General features: G+C 34.2%; 1 protein-coding gene across 5 annotated transcripts; it reads left to right on the forward strand.

Annotated features, from left to right (window-relative positions):
- Positions 1-942: 942 nt before the first annotated feature.
- LOC143462028 (required for meiotic nuclear division protein 1 homolog) lies at positions 943-14556 on the forward strand. 5 transcript variants are annotated; one of them, XM_076960028.1, is made up of 8 exons: positions 1640-2016; positions 4884-5030; positions 6100-6310; positions 6605-6768; positions 8948-9182; positions 13830-13922; positions 14197-14341; positions 14418-14556. In XM_076960028.1, the coding sequence occupies exons 3-8, from the start codon at positions 6285-6287 to the stop codon at positions 14445-14447; spliced, it is 693 nt and encodes a 230-aa protein (XP_076816143.1). In that variant the 5' UTR covers positions 1640-2016; positions 4884-5030; positions 6100-6284; the 3' UTR covers positions 14448-14556. The 5 variants fall into 5 exon arrangements, 3 of the variants coding, with proteins under 3 accessions (XP_076816140.1, XP_076816143.1, XP_076816142.1); XR_013118119.1 differs by lacking the exons at positions 1640-2016; positions 6100-6310; positions 14418-14556 and adding exons at positions 943-1383; positions 12402-13622 and having other exon boundaries at positions 14197-14240; XR_013118118.1 differs by lacking the exons at positions 1640-2016; positions 6100-6310; positions 14418-14556 and adding exons at positions 943-1383; positions 13369-13622 and having other exon boundaries at positions 14197-14240.
- The last annotated feature ends 571 nt before the right edge of the window (positions 14557-15127 follow it).

Consider the following 15127-nt stretch of genomic DNA (forward strand, 5'->3'; position numbering starts at 1 on the left):
GTAAAATTGGACAACTTTGAAATTTTTTATGTGGTTGGAGTTAGGACAAATTTCGATTCCTTTTGTATTGGAACATCTGATTTATACAATATATCTGATTATAATTTTGAAGTAAGTGTTAACTCAAACAATGAAATTTTAAATGACAGTTCAGAATAGAGACAGAGAACAGAAAAGAGTTGCATTCTGTAGACTGTTAATACTAGATTCGCAATATCAGTCTGACAATATCAGAATTAACGTGATAAGCGCTGTAGTCCGAATGACGTAATTCGGAAGTAAACAAAACCCGGTCGCGTATACTAGGCCTAGACAGGGCCAAAATATAGTACAGCGCTTACTGTTAAACACACGAAATAAAGCACTAATAATGTTATAATATCATCCGATCGGCACGAGAATTCCGTAGGAAAAAGGGCTAAGCTAATTGTGACAATTATAGCAAACTCTCTCGTCCCTCGAGCAGTTCAAAAAAGTCTGCTGACGGTAGAACCCCATCGGCCATCATGGTAGAACCCCCATGTGACAGCAACATAGACATCGTATCGACAGTAATGATATGCTTGGGTAAACAGGTGGTTAATATTGCAACATGTGAAGTGACATTGTTTGTATTTGTTTGCGTAATGTATGTTGTCTTCAATCCGGCATACTCTTCAACTGTTTCATGGCTGGACTTAGGAATAGGATACGACACATGGCTTTTTGAGTGTCCATAGATTATGGTTCTACACTTTCTATGAGTCAATGCGGCTTTGAGTCTTACGTCATTGCTTCGTGCCAAGGTGTTTTTACGTCATAAATTCAAATTGTTATTATATGTGTTTAGAATTCATGTCTTGGACGATTGGAAGCGTTAAACTTTGTCTGCTTTTTTATAAAATGCTCTGTCGTTCTGTTTTTGAAAATTTGGAGTCAGAAACACTTTTGTTCGTTTGGGTAGTAGCCTATGTGACATGCTTTGCTACCAATTGGTTGAAAAGGCCTGCGTTAAATAATGTGGAAGATATTATTTTCTTGAATTAATGATCTCTAGCTTGGCAGGTAACACTCTTTAGGCTAAATGTTTGAAGGCATGCGGGTTGTTGGTAAAAAGGTACTCCGTACTTCGGTGCAGCAGGTATTATATACATCTACATTAAGCAACATTTTGACCCAAAACTCATGGTTTAAATGGTGTACTGGTATGGATTCTGCAGTTTTGTGCCAAAACACAGGCTTGGATGACATGCAAGCAACTTCGAAAAGTAAACAAATTGATCATAGTAAGGTCAAGAGCGGTAAAACTATTTCAAGGCCAAAAACAAAACAACCAGTTTCATTATTTGATGGCTTAAGTCACGCCAAGCTTTGTATTACTTTTGCAACAGCTGATCATTACAGGTAACAAATATGCCACTTTCTTTGTTGTTTTTGATAATTTACTTGATTGTTAATGTGTTTCCTCTACCTGAATGATATTCTAAAGGTATAATTGACTGATTAGCCTAACTCAGCGTTTCTCAAACTGTTCTGAGAAAAAAATAATTTCTGCAGTCCTTATGTAGTACGTATACTACCAATTGAATTGTGTTATTAACTTATTATGATGATTAATCGATAATTATAGTGTGGCATAGGCCTAACGCAAAGTCAAAAATGCCACTGTTACAAACAGCAACACCCTATTGTCTAACAAATGCAGTATTTTTAATAATAGTAGGCTTATACTTATAAATACTGAAAGTCAGTAGGGTGGATAGGCCACATATATAGCTACCACAGGCCGTTCATTGCATGCCTCTGCTTTAGCAGGTATTTTAGCTTGTTAATTATCGTTGAGTTAGATAGATTTATACGTAGAGGGTAATATGCTAGTTGTCAAGTTGGTGCAGAGTTCTAACTGCAACGTGTTCATTTTAACGTAAACATAAAATTACTTGCATTGCAATTACTACAAATGGATTGCTAGTTCATAACTGGAAGCATAAAGAACTAATGATAAGCTTGGTGGTTGGTGGATTTACAAAACTGGAAGTGAGTTTTTTTTACTCCATTACGTATAGATGACAGTACACCATACCTAAATAACAGGTAACTTTGTTTTCCTTAATACATTTCTCTGTTTTACCGCACAAAATAATGATAAGACGATCAATCCGTACTTAACTGAGCTTGTCACGCAACAGCTGGAATTAAATTAGAAATTAACAAAAATATAAAAAAGATGTATAAAAATGACACTTAGCTTGACTTCATTTTACTTGAATTGACTTTGACCCTGAGCTAAAAACTATTACCACCCTATCTTTGTGCTCAATTTTATTTATTGTTTTTCAATCATGCGCTTATAAAACGAGGTTTCTGGTTTATAAAGTGGGTTATTTTAGTACAGTATCAAATAAAGTAAATTTGGACCACGTTATGTTGGACTTAATAAACAGGTGGGTCCATAAAGCGGCGACCGCTGTACTTTTTTTGTTAATCTTACCTTCTTATATCATTTTTTGTGTTCTGCTTTTAATGTATTTGTTTAGTAACGTTGGTTATTTGAAATATATGTGCAAAATTTACGCCTACATTTCTTACCCAGGGTTGTATCCAAGATTGTTGTAATAGTTGTGATTGTGAGTTAACTCAGCCATGATTTAAGTTCTGTGCATGATTGCTTGAAGATCATGCTACTCAAGCATTCCAGTGATCTTTCTTCATACCTACACTAGAAAGACAAATTGGTAGCCTGGCTGAGTGGCTGCACTCCACCAACCAGGTTATCATGTTACAGTATATTAGGAATCATTACATCATGTTTAAACTAAAAATTATTTTCAACAAGCTCTAGTGCTTGCAGTGTAGAGATTTTGATACGGTGTTGTCTCAAAGTTATCTCAAAGAAAAAGGTTTTGGAATTTAACAATCTCTTGTAAACTTGTTTCTCAAATTTTTCTGAAATTTGCTTCGTATTTTAAAGCCTATTATTTATGGCCTTCATCATTTATAAGTAAGCATATATCCATCTATTCATTTGTCAATTAAATTTCTACTTGCAAAAAATATTGTTCGGTTTAACTTACGGCCCGCGGCGTTAAATAAGTTTTGAGTTTTGGCCCTTGGTGCGATTGAGTTTGACACCCCTGCGCTAAAGTGTTTCAGGCAACGTAATGGGCCTAACAAGTGTTATTGATTAAATCCTCCTTGACTTAAAATCTTTCTTTGTGGGCTGAATGCTCGTGGGTTGAATCGTCCGGTGTTGAAAGATCTGTGGTTTGAAATATTCATGGGTTGAATTGACTGTGGTTGGAATCATTCGTGGGTGAAATCAACCTAAGTTGTATAAAACCCTGATAATGTTGTACATAGGAACGAAATCAATATCTTTTGTCATATGGTTAGGGACATATTTTAAAATGTTTCCTTGTCCAATGTGTGCTATCTTATTTCTTTGTTTTGTGAGTCCACTTTACTAGGTTTTTGCATTGGGCATGGGTAGAAAGAAACTGCTTTATGAAACATATTGAACATATAAAACAAAAGTTTACGTGTTATTAGACACCAAAGAAAAAAACTTTAGTCATGCGAAGTACTGGGATTTAAGTGCGAAGAGTCGTCTCAAGACCACTCACGTGACCTGCGTTTTTTATGTACAAACCACAAACGCATATCAAATCCAAGCGCACATTATTGCTTCTAACTCTGTAGAAGATTTAAAAACGTTTTACGTGTGACCGAAGTCACTCCATTAGTAAATGACATAAAAACTTGACATAAGAACTTATCAACATGGAACATGCCACAAGAATGTTCAGACAGCCAATGCAAATCATTTTATTGGCCAAAATCAATAGCCTGACTCAAGACCCAAAAATCAAAAGCAAAAATTAAACAGACAAACAGGTGGTTTGTTCAAGCAACTGATGAATGAAGATTGCATCAATATTGTACATCAGTGGATGGGAAAAGAAACCCCATCCCGGGCTCTTGGGTCTCTGGCTATTATAGCGACCATCAAATCATGGTCACGGAATTAAGCGTTGTAAGTACCCAGACCAGCACATTCAGTCCTTAAATGACTGGATTTTTCCTGCTGCCTAGACTGCTAGGTTCTTTCCCAGAAATAATGGCCTGACTACTTAGTTTAGCAGCTCAAACTCAGTGGTTATAAAAAGCTGCAACAAAAGATCACTACTTGGCACAGTAAGCATAAATTCACTTTGTATAGATCATAGTTACTTTGCTTGCTATAAATGATGTCAACCTTTAACCGGATCTTTCAAAACTAAACACAATCTTTAACAGTGATAATGTACATTAGGCAAATTACACAGTCATAATATACATTAGGCAAAAATTGAATTGACAAGATTTGAGATGTTTGACTTCAATCATCTGTTGCACTTGACGGCTTTTAAAACCTAGATAGACTTTATTGCCATATATGACCCTTGATCGCAAAATGAAATGAATTATAGAAATTGGTTTAAAGTGAAGATTAATCAACAAGCTAACAAAATAATTTGGTTTCGTGCTTTAAATTTCCATCCAAACAAAGTGATGATTGTTTAAATTTGATTTGTGTCAAAAGTCCTGCTTGTCACCATTGTACGAGCACAAAAAAATCTTTTTTAAATGCTGCAGCTCCGCAACTGTTTGGCTAAGTTTAAAAAAAGTTTTGTTCTGTTCAGCAAAATTTGAAACTTAGTTTACTTGACCAGTTGATTTGACATAGAATGTGTATACCAAACTGAAGTTTTTCACCAGAATTTTTGGATAAACAACGTGTGCTGTTTGTACACATTGCGACATATATCCTAATAAAACTGCACTGCAATTTATCTGTTGATAGTACAAAAGCACACAACATCCAACTAACTAGCAATCTTTATCACTTGTTTTTATCTATTTAGGTTTGCAGGGCTTATTCATTGTGTAAGATGTGATGGTCATTTGGAGCATGTTAGTTTGCCAACGGATGTAACAAACGTTGCTGCTTTTGGAACATCACATGAAAGTTTGTTAAGAAGTAACGGAAGAGGGTACATTTTTTTTTTCAGGTAAGATCACAACGCTTTCAGTGTATACTTGTGTAGGTATGCTTACTTAAATAACTAGCACCATTTTTCTCTTGCTAATTTCGGTACCCACTTTGTCTGATTGTCTGTAAACATGCCATGCGGCCATAAAGTTTAAAATTGATGCAAAAACCACTAGAATATTAAGGTTTAACAAGAATTTAAAAACAAGGAATCCCTTTTTGACTTTAGCTAAATACAAAAGTAAGTGCGTCTGCTAGAAGTAGTTTTGCTTAAAATTACAAAATAAGTGAAAAAATACATTCAAAATCTGAAAATTTACATTTATGCCCGATATTGGGCTGTTCCCGTCAGATCATGTAATCTAATGTAAGTGTTTGGATGACGAGTAAATAGATTAACAATCGAACAAAGTTTCATTGTTGTATCGTAAATACTTTTCGAGTAACGTCGTTAAAGTAAAAACCTAAAATGCAAAGGCAATTTCTTATAGTTATGGTCACGTTATGAAACAAATTTTTTTCGCTGCTCATTCTATGATCACGATAACTACTTCCACGAAGTTTGAAGAAATTATCTTAACACTCCTAAAAGTTATGCAAGAAAACGTGAAATTTTTGGTATAAGTCCAACATCCCTCATAAAATGTTGTATATCTCCTTATAACGTAACCAGACGCAATCATCATTAAAGTGGTATGTTGGAGGATTAAGTAGCTTTAAAGCAGTAAAGTTTGAAAGCAAGGCGACAAAAGATAAAGGAGATATTAACCGTTAAAAAGTGCCAAAATTTGGAAGTTTTTGGGGATTTCCCAATAAAGTGATGATGCTCAAATACAAGCTTGACCGTGATTTTATTAAACCTCGCCCACATACCAAATTTAAAGAACGTCTGATGTTATTTATGCAAGTTCTCGCACGAAAAAACAAAGAAGAATTATGTGTAAAACAATATGTGTTGAAATTTTTTGTTTTGATCCGTATAGCTATATAGTAAATAAACTACATATAGTTATATACGTAAGTAATTTCGAATAATGTGCGACACCAACACACAACATATGAATGATTTGCTATTTGTTGAACTTTAGGTACTTCTGTGATGGAGCAATACAATCAATGAACTTTTGTTGGACAAATAAATTTGTAGCATTAAGAGTCGTCCAGATAATTACCTTATAGAAAAATGACGTTGCTGCAACTACGCATTTCGTACCGAAAATACTTAATAGCATTTGTGCTATTGTCTTGTTTAACGAGAAGAAGATTCTGATATATGAAAACTCGAAAAGAAAGTTATATGTTAGTCAAAATCATTGTACATTCAACAGTTCGGTTAAGAGTGGTAATCATTTCCAAAAGAGATCTTGTTTGTGGGCGGACCCAAGTTGAATGTTTCCTAAAAACTCATTGCTTATCATTTTTTCAATACTTACACAGTTCACAGTACAAATTATGCGAGTTCGATGTCCACCAAAAGCATTATATTTACTAAAGTTTGCCAACCAATGAAAACACACAGTACATGCCCAATGAAAATGTTCAAAATGAAAATTTCTTATATGACAACAACCTTGATGCTTCTTTTAATAACAGAGAAGGTGCGATTTCATTTTGGAATATTTCCGAAGATGCCACAAAAAACTTCATGCACCTTGCTAAAAAATTTGAGGAGGAGCCATACAAAATGCATTTGATACGATGGGAAAGTGAACAAATGACTTACAAATTTGTATCCAGCGAAACCAAAATTGCAAAAAGTAAGTTCTTTTAAGTTATTTCAAAACGATCACTATTGCAATGCTAGAAATGCCTGCACCTTTTAGTTTGCGACGTCATTTAAGGACAACGACTTGTATGCAAACATTGCAAGATGGGGGATTCTTAAGATTTTCTAAGAATGGCCTTCATCGTTTGTTTTGCACTCTCTACTATTCTATTGCTTTTTGTGTATCTTGGGGCTAGCGCTTAATGGCCAGGTAGTTTTGCAAAAGTTTACATTCTTTTCCAAAGTTTCATTGCTCTGTGTTTTGCGTCTTATTAGATCTACTGTGACGTATTGGATGAAGCTAAAAATCTGTCCATTTATAAACTAACCTGCAATTCAGTCTCACAGTGAAACTTTCTTTGTAGGTTTCAGGTGTTAAAACAGTGCTCTAGAAAGTATGTCACTGGTTAAATAGTTCTTTCGAACTACGAATTTAAGTTGAGAAGAGTTAGATGCACGTTGATTAATTATTTGGCCAAACTCTTCTGTCTAAAAATTGTGGTAAGTCTAAATGACAAAAGTTTAACCAGCGAGGTAACCACGAAAGTTTTCTCACACCCATACTAATACAAGAGCTTTCCTCGTGCTTAGAGCATATTTGTGTTCAGTTTGAAACAAAAACCTTGACGCATACTCAACTGGCTTCAAAACAACACTATTGTGCAATCTCTGATGAACTACTCCAATGCGAAATAAAGATGAAATGATAGAAACAACTTTTTGGAGGGTTAGATCATTGGGAGCAGAACTATGATTATGTATGAATTGAGAAACGCCTGTCCTTTTGGAAGTTCCCAGCAGTTGACTTTTTCTTTGAAGATTAAATCTTGCAACATCGCCATGGAAGCAATTTAGCAAGTTGATTTGCAATTCCCAGTTAATATCTAATACTAATTAGATCTGTTGTCACGGAAATTTGTTTTATTTCTACCATTTTGTTCAGGTCTGGCTTTAGTCCATCCTGTCCGCATTTATAATTAGACCCAAAAACTTAAATTAACACTGCAATGGAAAAACCACGAAAATCTCGATGAGGAGATGAGATGAGATCTCGCCAGCTTTCTTTAACCTTTCTAAAACTTCCACCGACCTTCGGCCATGCTCTTCTTGCATTGAACCAAAAACCAGAATGTAATCCATGTTGTAAAGAACATCATCTACTGACTCCAAAATTAAAACATGTAACATTGGAAGTGTTTGGGCGCAGAAGATATTTCAAATTGAATTCGAAAAAAGATCCCGCATATATATATGATATATTAGTAATAGTATATGACAATTATGCTATGATCAATATACGACATTGGTGCATCGTTTTTTACAAAACATTTTCTGCTAATTTGTAATATTTTGATATTTCATGCATACATAACTTCTGTTGTGTTTTGCTGTATTGATATTTTTGTTATGTTGATCTGGAAATGCCCTTAACAATTTAGATTATTTTAGTATGATTACTTCTTGTCTTACTGACACTGTTTATCCAACCCAGCTTTGTCGCAGGAGATGCCCTTTTTTCTTAATTTCTGTTGACACCTTGTAACTTAATTACTGTGTAATTATGGATTGTGTTATAACTTTAGCTAAGTCTGAAACATGTTAGTCTCTGAATAAATCTGCTTTCATTTTGGTAATTGTTACAATTCGGTACAATATTATAACTATTAACCGCAGATTCTATAGATTATTGTATGAATATAAACTACAGCTAAATTAAGGAAAAAAATTATATACGTTATGAGGCTTTGTCTCAATTTTAAACCGAGCGGTCCGCAGTGAGGTTTCAGAAGTATCGAAACACCAACTGCTTCGGGCAAATTGCAACCAGCATTTATTTGAGTGAGGCCCTTAAAAACCACCACAGACTGATCCGCGGCCAAAGCACAAATGAACAATAAGAAATTGCACTTGCTCCATAAATACGAATGTACTGACTGGCATATGGTGCATTTGAAGCCATTTGACCAGCTGACGTAATTCGCAATAAAGAATTAATTTAATTGTATGATACAGTGAATAAATTATCTTTAGGTTGGGAAACTTCATTATGTCGGCAATAATTTTACACTGACAACGCAGATAAATTGCAATCAGATATTTAAAACAGCTGGTCATGCATGGTGTTTAGATATTTTAAAAGATAGTTACAATATGGATGTTTTAAATTTTAGATTGTTTCCATTTTTGTGACACTCCTGGCAATTCCGAGTACAGAAGACGTACAGAAATGTATGCATTTTCCAATGCTCTTGTTGCTTCTGTTAAGCTTGCTCATTGGGAACATGCCCTTGACCGTCTAATTCAATCAATTGAATCTATTCCAAAAGATATGATGACAGGAAGCTTATTTCATTATCAAACACCTAAAACAGTGCTTCAAAAAATTGGAGAAGTATTTATGATGAGGTGTTGAAATTAAATTAGTCTTACAATAGGGTCATTACATTATAATGTGAACATTGGTTGGAACCACCCTATATTTTTATTTGCATAAATGATTCATGAAAATTTGAATCGTGATTCGGTTAGTGGTTTTCGAGTTGTGGGCAAAAAGGTTTTTGACCACTAGGTGATGTTGCCTGAAGGAGAAACAAACAACCTGAAACATCTCGGGATCCGTTCATTGTATTTGGAGAATTTCTGATCTACCCCAATATTTTCAAGGTTGGGGTTATCCAAATTAAAATGAGCTACAACTTTTATTTTGAACAATGATGTGGAACTTTTTTCAAAAAACATTTTTTTCCTTAAAAAAAGGTAGATCAAAATTGTGCCACAAACAGTATATTGTTACACTCTCAACTTTTCACATAATAGTCATTGCAAATTGTCATAGTCAATTTTTCTAATTCTAAGTATCGTCTATGGTAACAAAATTTCTTGTTATTTGATTTGAAACAACTTATTTTTTGTATTTGCACTTTGCAGTATTTTGCAGTGCATCTTTATATATAATTTAACATGTACTGCAGCTTTCTTGCATCTATATACTGTATCACATTATGGTGCACAGCACGTTCGAAAATTTGATTTAAAATAACTTCTTACCTATATGATATCGCTTGCTTTCAGTAACAATTTGGCTACTTGACACTCTTAGTTTCATCTCTTAACCACTATACAAGCTACTTTCGGTATGAAATGCATCAGAATATGTTTTTGAAATTACTCAAGTTGTTTACATTTGACATTGGAAAAGCATAAGTTCTTTCAAAGGATGCAGTTGTAGTAGATTTGAGGAGGGAAAACGCCGGTGAATTGTTCATATCATATTTGTCTTCTCTGTGAGGCCAAAAAAAAAACAGCAAAGGCACCTTAATTAGACTATTCTCAACTCAATTAATTTTTTGCCATTCGTCATGAACAATCCCCTTGTGATGGTATTGAGAGAATGATTGAGAGGAAGCTGGCTAATGAGAGTCTGGATAGCTCAAGAAGTGTGGAGATACTAGCAGCCGCTCATGCATATAACTACTGGAAAAAAACAGCATTAAAGGCTTCAAAGTTTTTGTTCCTTGCAACCAAGGATGTTCACCATCATTCAGTCTATTTACATGAAGAACAATTTTTCAAGGCCAACAATGTTCTAAGCACTACATTGGATCATTATTTATTTCCTCTAAAGTTAGATCTATTATTTTTAAACATATGTCTAAAGATAACCAATTTTCTAGTGCATGCAAGTTATTTTATTGGAATCCTTGGGGTTAATATTACAAATCTAAAACTTTCAACATAAGCTTATATATATATAAATTGCTTTTCAACATGATGATAACTGGTGGCTTGGCATCATTGAGAGAATTACCGTATTTTACGGACCATAAGGCGCAATTTAAATCCTTTTTTTCCTCATAAATTGATCGTGCGCCTTATAAGACGGTGCGCCTAATGTATGGATCATAATGCGCGCAACGTATTTTAATGAGCTTTATACGGTAACCCATACTTCTTATAATCGGGTGCGCCTTATGTATGAACAAAAAACTAATCAAAGCAATTTATTGACAGTGCGCCTTATGGTTCGTAAAATACGGTAATCGAAAAGATAATGAACTTACTGGAAACTATGTATTCTTATGATTCTTGGCACTCTTTCTTCTGGCCTCAGGGAGTAGACAGATGAATTATGGACATTTCACTGGTGTTTTCTGTCTTTGAAATCCCTGTAACTACTACCGTATTTGACGGACCATAAGGCGCAATTTAAATCCTTTTTTTTCTCATAAATTGATCGTGCGCTTAATGTATGGATCAAGTAGTGCTTTATTGCCTACACTCAAAACCAGTACCGATACTGTTATTATATAAATAAACCACCGTCTTACACAATAAACTACGGTAAAAGCAACTAGCAACTGTGATATTCACTAGGCTCATTTTTTCTTTTGCTCATTGTACTATTGTGACTTGCTTACATTTATTACGTAACAAGTAAACTTTTATTTCTCAGCTTCCGGTTGTCATTGGCAACTCGTTTTACATAAATTGATAAAATAAACTCGTCTAGATAAATTGATCGTGCACCTTATGTATGAACAAAAAACTAATCAAAGCAATTTATTGACAGTGCGCCTTATAATCGGGTGCGCTTTATGGTCCGTAAAATACGGTACATCCTTTGGAAGAAGTTATGCTTTTCCAGTGCCAACAATGTCAAATGTAAGCAATTTTTTACTTCAAAAAACAAAATGCATTTCTTAGTAAATGTCAACTGAGAGAGTCAAGTAGCCAAGATATTGTAAGTTGTTACTGAAAGCAAGCGATATCATGTAGGTAAGTTATTTTAAATTAAATTTTCAAGTGTGCTGTGCACCATAATGTGATATGTAGGTGTAAGGAAGATACAGTGTTTATTACATTATATATAAACATGAACTACAAAATACTAAAAAGCGCAAATACAAAAAAAGCTCATAAAGACAAAATCAATTAACAAAATTTTCTGTAACAACAGACAACACTTAGAATTAGAAAACTTACCTATGACAGTTTGCAATGACTATTATGTGAAAGGTTGTGAGTGCAACAATATACTGTTTGTGACACAATTTTGATCTACCTTTCCTCTTTTTAAGTAAAACAAATATTTTTTCAAAAGAAGTTCTGCATCATTGTTTTAGAGTATTGTCAAAGAGTAAAGGTTGTAGCTCATTTTCATTTGGATAAGTAGAAAGCTCACCCCTGAAAACAAAGGGGTAGATTAAAAAATTCTCTAAATACAATGAGCAGATCTGGAGATATTTCAGTTTGTTTGTTACTCCTTCATTTTAGCCATTTAGTGGTCAAAATCGTTTTTCCCCTAAACTCGAAAACCACTAATCCGAATTTTGTCAAATTTTCACCTATCATCTTAGAAAATTCAATAGAGTCATTTAAGCAGATAAAGAATAGAGTGGTTCCAAAAATTAAAATTTGTGTTCCTCTTATAATGAAATGACCCAATAGCATTGCGGTGATTGATAATATATCTGTTATACATTAAAGTTTGGTCTTCTTAATTAAAATAAAATATTGGTGGAAAATATCAGTAAAAACAAGATGAAGCACTGACTCAGTATTTCAAGAAAGTTAATTCTTAATTATATTTAAGGAAGTTGGCTGACCATGGTTACTTGTTTGCAGAAAAACTGCTTAATTATTTGCCCAGTCTTCACTGCACATGTTGTATTCTGTGCAACAGACGCCTTTTATATTTGGTTCATCTTTTACCTCAATTTGAAAGTGTTTACCAGAACCATTGCATAGTTACAACTGTTTTTGTTTTTGCAATGATAACATAGTGTAGTGTTTCGCTTTCTTTTTCTCTCATGACTCTCTTATAAATTTTCAAAATCCGGCAGCAGACCTGACAACCGATCTTAAAAAATAATCGTTGCTCTCACTCCAGCGAAGGATCAAGCTGATTTGAATACCAGAGCACTAGTAACTGCACATTACAGTTTCCAGATAGTTTTGTTCAAATTGTTTGATCAACAAAAAACAGAAAATACATTTGAAGATACCAATTTTACCATTGAGGTAGTCACAGCCTACCAAATTTTCTAATCTCACGCAACAACAGAATTGGCCTGCCTCGTTGTAGGCTATTGTTTCCAGAAACAAAGTCTTTACTCCATCATCATCACTGTTTACGTAAAATTAATCTCAAGCAATTCAAAGTTTTTATCAATATCAAGATTTGCTTTCTTTATCCATTGCTTCCTGCATACACAGTGTTGTTTGTAATAAGATAAAGATCAATGAGCCGCTAACACAAACAAGACCCCGTTGTAGTGGTTCTTTTCCAGATTTTAAGAAATAGTGTCTCTTTCTTGACCACTCCTAAAAACGGAAGCATGCTTGTTGGAACGGAACATGTTTTCATTAGTGCAGCTAAGATTTTATTTAAGCTTATATATACTACCATGTTCTGTTGTTGCCTTTAGTTATGTGGTAGACTTTTACCTGATTTGTTTTATTTTAAATTACTAAAAATAGAACTTAAATTTTTTTGAAGTTAACGTAGGAAGACTTAAAGTTAATTTACTTAACCGAGTTGAACCTACATGAAGTTTTTTTGCTTTACTTAAAATTTGTAAAAATTAATCAGAATTTGTGGACTCGGCTTGTAATTGGCGTTACCACATATCGGCAATGTTGTAATACCTGCCTTTGGGCAAGGCATTAGCAACACATGCTCCTGGTAAACAATTTCAAATTTGTGCCTTATGACACGAGCAAAATTGAAAACCAAATGAAAAATGTTTGTCTGTTGAAACTTGCTCTGTAGCTGGGCCTCGAGTGATGACAAATCAATGCACAGTTTCGCTAAGTCATGCCAAGATTTTTCTCAATGATGAATGAGTAAGTAGGTTTATTGGCAAATAAATAACCTGTAACCAACTTCATACTAGTTTAATCACACTGTGTTGCTTTAAATTGTATCCTTGAGTCTAGTAACTAGACTTTAGTTGACGAACTTTATCTGTAGCTTGAAACAAGTTATATTTGTTATAGTTATAAGTCAAGCTTGAAGCAAGTTATAGTTATAAGTCAACTTGAAATTTTTAGGCATCAAATAAATCTCAAACACAATTTATTGGACGTTCCTGATGTATACTGGGATAGGGAGGAGTTGGAAAAACTTTACACAGAAACTGCAGAGTGAGTACAGCTTTGTCATGAATCCTATTTTATTTTAACATTGTTCAGTGTTCATATTTACATGATGCATTCATTAATATTATTTTTCTTCATTGACGCTGTGGGGTTGCAAAATTAGTACTAATGTGGAAAAATGACAAAGCTAAATGACACTAAACAAAATGACTAGAATGCTAAAAGTGTGCGTAAAAGTAGTAATAGTGTTAATTGCTGATAACAACTAGCACAGCCGCTAAAGACCTTTAACTAGAAACTGTTTCGGCTGATATTGCAGTTTTCTAAATGTAACCAGAAGAGTGAAACTGATGAATGAAAAGCTTTCCTATTGCGCACATATGATGGAACTCGCAAAATCACATTTAGCTGAACAAAAGTCTATGAGAATTGAAATTTTGATAGTAGTTCTTATTTTAATAGAGGTATTGTATTTGAACCTTTCCAGGATATTTTATTGTGCATTTTACATCCTGTTTTCATTTAATATTTTTGTTTTAGGTTATTTTTGAGTTCATGCATTTGATGTGAATGCACAATTTAGCAAAATTGTGGTAATTAACAATCATAATATAATGTGCAAAGGACATAACAACGAGCTCCGCCCTTTTTCAAAGAAATACATACAAATACATAGTTACCGTTGTGAACAATATGAGATGTGCAGTGCTATTAGGGATCACACACCTAAGTTTGTTCAGTTTTTTGTCATCACTGAGGCTGATTTCAAAAAACGCCTGTCCAGGTAAAAGTTAAATTCAACTAGGCCTACTAGTCAAATTATGTTCCTAATCGTTTTACATTTGTGGGCAGCCATTTCACCGGTTGGTCTTTGGGTAATTCATTTGATTTATGGCTTTCCATAACCCTTGCAACTTTACTCCATGTAGTCTTATGGGGGTTGCCATACGTCCGGATTTCCCCGGACATGTCCGGAATTTTAGTGTTCAAACCGCGTCCGGGGGGAAATGCTAAAATATGCTTAAATGTCCGGAATTTTTTTAAATTGTTTGTTGCGTTACGAGTAATAATTTCATTGTTACGTCATAAACGACAATACAGCGGTCTGTTTGGGATACAATGATACATCGATGAGTGGAGCTGGGCTAGTAGCTGAAGGCCTTATATCTTGGTCGATAATGCAATATTTAGAGCATGTCTGAAACGATAACAGCGTATATTCGCTGAAGAAAATTAAAAAGCAGTGAAAG

This window comes from Clavelina lepadiformis, chromosome 6 (genome assembly GCF_947623445.1).
Source record: "Clavelina lepadiformis chromosome 6, kaClaLepa1.1, whole genome shotgun sequence".
Lineage (NCBI taxonomy): Eukaryota > Metazoa > Chordata > Ascidiacea > Aplousobranchia > Clavelinidae > Clavelina > Clavelina lepadiformis.